The sequence below is a fragment of the Cynoglossus semilaevis genome, chromosome 9, assembly GCF_000523025.1.
Source record: "Cynoglossus semilaevis isolate Cse_v1.0 chromosome 9, Cse_v1.0, whole genome shotgun sequence".
Classification (NCBI taxonomy): Eukaryota; Metazoa; Chordata; class Actinopteri; order Pleuronectiformes; family Cynoglossidae; genus Cynoglossus; species Cynoglossus semilaevis.
Window position 1 is genome coordinate 5,643,793 of NC_024315.1, and position 3,851 is coordinate 5,647,643.

The window sequence follows — 3,851 nt, forward strand, 5'->3', positions numbered from 1 at the left end:
AAAAAAAGAACAAAATTCGAGATTAGATGAGGTTTATGTCCCAGTTTACCTGAATGCACCTCTTAACTGTACAGCAATATGGCGGATGATGGACAGTCGCTGCAGTCTTGGCTCAGTAAGTTCATAAACTTTATTTTTCCCACATCTTTTGTCATTGTTTCAAATTTTAATAAATCCTACTTTTTTCTGTGAAATTTTGCTAGTCAGTTGGCAAGAATGACGACGACTTTAGGTTAACTTTCCCTGCAAATGTCTTAGTTTTATTTTGTTTTTAAAGATGCTTTCACTGACAACTGGTGACTCAGAAAATCGTTGACGCTTAGCCTACATGGAAAACAATGTTTGTTTAACACCCGTATTAGTTCCAGCTTCAGTGTTTATTCTCTTGTGTTTACAGGCTTGTTTAAAGCGCCTGAAGTGTTAACTTTAATACAGGAACTCATTTTAATTCCAACTGGATGAGTGAGGTTTGAGGGGGCTGGTAAACAGAGAATTCATAAAGCCCCGCGAAAACAAGTGAATGACTTTTTATAAAGCCCCGCGAAAACAAGTGAATGACTTTATAAAAAATAATAAACTTGACTCTTGGTCTTCATGGTGTGATATTCAGCCCCCACGGTTTTCCATGGCTGTTTCCAGCTAGTTTATTTGTCATGTTGTTGGTTTTATTTCACAGTAAATAAAGCCATGACTGATTTGTTTTTTTCTTTCAGATAAGGCCACTAACACATCCAACAGATATGAGGACTGGGAGTGTATTAACGGATTCTGTGACCAAATCAATAAGGAGCCAGAAGGGTATGGTCACATTTCTTTCATTTCCCGTGAGACTGCATCACATTCTCCTGAATCCAAACACTAGTACATTGTTTTTTTGTTTTTCAGCCGTTAATTAAACATTATCATTCCTAATCCTTTTTTAATTTACAGCAAAAAATACCTCAGTTCTCTTCACCTCAAAACACATTATGAATTGGGTTCAATTTTAGTTCTGTTCTTAAACAATAACAAAGGAAACCTTGAAACATCAAAACTAAACTCTGTCTCAGATCAAGCACAAACTCATTACTGAAACATTGAAGTTAGATTTAGATCAAAGCTGTGCTCAAAGTGTCATAAGGAGGAATTGCTCTCATTTATTGTTAACCGAGTTTAGAGAATAAAATCTAGACATAGTCTGTCTATGAACATCTTTTAGGAAACTTTCTTTTAAAAAAATAGATTAGATTAGATTGAACTTTATTGATCCCACACGGGGGGGAATTGTTGTGTTTGATTGATGTTGCAGCAGCACAAAGACAGAGATAAAGACTGTACAATAGGATATAGCAAAATAATATGATACAAAATCCACTCAAGTTTTATTCTGTCCTGCAGTAAGTCACACTTCACTGGGACTACTGGTTCCAGACTTGTTCTTCAGGGCCATTCTTCTTTCTGTGGATAGGACTGTTGCTGACACCTAACCTTGACAACAACTTTTGGTGCTTACTCACTTTTTAAAAATGACAACAACTTTTGGTGCTTACTCACTCTAACTTTTTAAAAGAAATCACGAATGAAACTGTAATTATAACACAGCTGTTATACCCTCTGACAAAACAAAATAATTTGAAAAAAATAATAGTTCTATCAAAGTCTATAAGAATTCATAGAATTAGGTAAATGTCACGTTCAAAAAATTTAGGAAAAAGTGTCTTTTCTCAAGCAGTAACTCTTTCATTAACTGTCTACTGCAATTCTTAAAGTCTCCACCAGGGAGGGTGGGAGTGAATGATTAATTATTCAGGTGGTGCAGCTTAACACTTTCCTTAAGGAGAGCTGTTTGGTGATTATTTTAAAAGTTATTAAGCAGTTGTTCATCAATAATATTATGTTGGATATTTTTTTACCTTGTGATTTTCAGACCACAAATATCTGTGGGATTGTTGGGTCAAAAAATCCAGTCTCCTCAGGATTGGGAGGTCTTACAAGCCCTGACGGTCTGTAATCCCAAAAGTTGTGAGTGATGTCATTTTCCCAAACGTTCTCCAGACTGTTTTCCCTTGTCTAGGTGCTGGAGGCTTGTATGAAGAACTGTGGGCAAAGGTTTCACAGTGAAGTTGGACAATTTAAGTTTTTAAATAAATTAGTTAAAGCAATTTCTCCCAAAGTAAGTCACTGAATATTCTGATCTATTTTTAACGAGGCTACGTCTTCTCTGATTGGATGTTCTGTATCGCTCTGTGGTGGTTGTTTTGTTGTTGCTTTTTGAAGTATCCAGGAGATCAAGTGTCAAAGAGAGTGAAGGCCAAAGTGATTGAGATGCTGTATGGGTGGACTGTGTCTCTACCAGGAGAAGGAAAGATCTGTGAAGCATATCAGATGCTGAAGTCTCAGGGTGAGACACTCTAACTGACCCCACCCCCACCCCCACCCCCCTTACTGAAAAGATCTGTTGAGAATTTAAATTCCCCTGTTTTTATTGCAACCAATAAACCCAAACTGATTTGGAACTTTCTAGTAATTAAAAAAACCCTAACTTTCATTTTATTTTTATTAGGTATCATCTTGTCTGACCCAGGAACGCCTTGTGATACAACATTAATACCGTCTCCGTCTTCACACCCCAAAAATCCTGTGTTTGATGATGAGAGGAGGAGTAAGGTAATAAGAACTGACCTGGAATCTGGTTCTGTCTGTACGCTCCAGTACTGTTTCTGCATATGCAGTGCATGTGCACACATCGACTTTTCGTGGCACAACACGACGAAAAAAAAAGAGGAATTGCTGAGCATTTTCTCACGTAGATGCAGTTTATCTTTACAAGTAAATGTTTAAAAATACATTTAACTAGTAATTTGCAGACATGTAGAAGACAGATAGATCAGAGCTGCAGATAAGCTATTATCTCATAGAGGTGCATTGGTTAGCTTCTAGCTGAACGACCAGTTGGGTTTTGATCTGGAAGCTGTATAACAGGGCATGGAACACTTCAATAATTCTGCATAACGGCTCAAGGCTATCAGTGAAAACAAAGACATTTGTCAATCAATCAGTTCCCTTCGCTGCCTGGACACGTGAGTTCTGTTCTGTCACTATCCACGGGCATTGTTTGATCTGTCCTTCAAGGAGAAGGATCTTATTCAAAGAGCATTTCAAACGTTTGAAATGTTCCTTTTCTTGCCTCTCTGTATGTGTCCACCAAAAATAGCTCAAGAATAGATGTTTATTTTATGTAGTTGATCTATGTGTACTGTTTTTTTTTTCTGGCTCTGGAAAGAAGGTGATATTTACCATGCAGAGTTGCACGGATTTGTGGGAAATGTGGGTAATTGTCTCACTGACATTTTTCTCCTAACTGCAGAGATTAGCCGATCTGCTCCACAACAAAAAGCCCAGGGATCTGCAAGAGGCCAATCGGTTCATCAAGAACTCGGTCAGAGAGGTGTGTCGGTGTCCTGCAGCCACAGATAGATTATATTTTGATCGCCATTTAATAAGGTCAGGGCTTGGCTGCTTCCAAAATGTATCTCAGTTTAAAATTTGCACCAGTAACTTGTGTTTCCACTCAGGATGAAGTGAGAGTTCAGGAAAAAACAAGACAAAAAAGCACACTGGAGGCGGTTAACATCAGTGTCAATCTCCTTAATGAGATGCTTGTTCACTTCAGTCTGGAGACGTCGAGCCCTGCTGACCAGGAGCTGATTAGGGTTTGTTGCCTTCACCTGAAGTCAGTGATTGTTTTAAACTAGGCGATGTATGTGCAGACAACTTCACACAGGGCTACAGAGAGGTTTAAATTCCATCACCTTTGTTTTGAATAATGAAGCATGACAACTTTTTATTTGTAAATGATACAGATAACTGAT

At 38.0% G+C, this 3,851-nt stretch overlaps 1 protein-coding gene across 2 annotated transcripts in view; it reads left to right on the forward strand.

The window, feature by feature from the left end:
• Positions 1 to 77: 77 nt before the first annotated feature.
• gga3a (golgi associated, gamma adaptin ear containing, ARF binding protein 3a) overlaps positions 78 to 3,851 on the forward strand; it is a 10,188-nt gene continuing 6,414 nt past the window's right edge. For both annotated transcript variants that reach the window (XM_008316741.3, XM_025058686.1), the window contains exons 1-8: positions 78 to 115; positions 714 to 798; positions 1,907 to 1,982; positions 2,054 to 2,152; positions 2,257 to 2,380; positions 2,543 to 2,646; positions 3,347 to 3,427; positions 3,555 to 3,692. In XM_008316741.3, coding sequence (XP_008314963.1) covers positions 79 to 115; positions 714 to 798; positions 1,907 to 1,982; positions 2,054 to 2,152; positions 2,257 to 2,380; positions 2,543 to 2,646; positions 3,347 to 3,427; positions 3,555 to 3,692 — 744 coding nt within the window. In that variant the 5' untranslated portion in view covers position 78. The remainder of the gene's footprint in view (positions 116 to 713; positions 799 to 1,906; positions 1,983 to 2,053; positions 2,153 to 2,256; positions 2,381 to 2,542; positions 2,647 to 3,346; positions 3,428 to 3,554; positions 3,693 to 3,851) is intronic.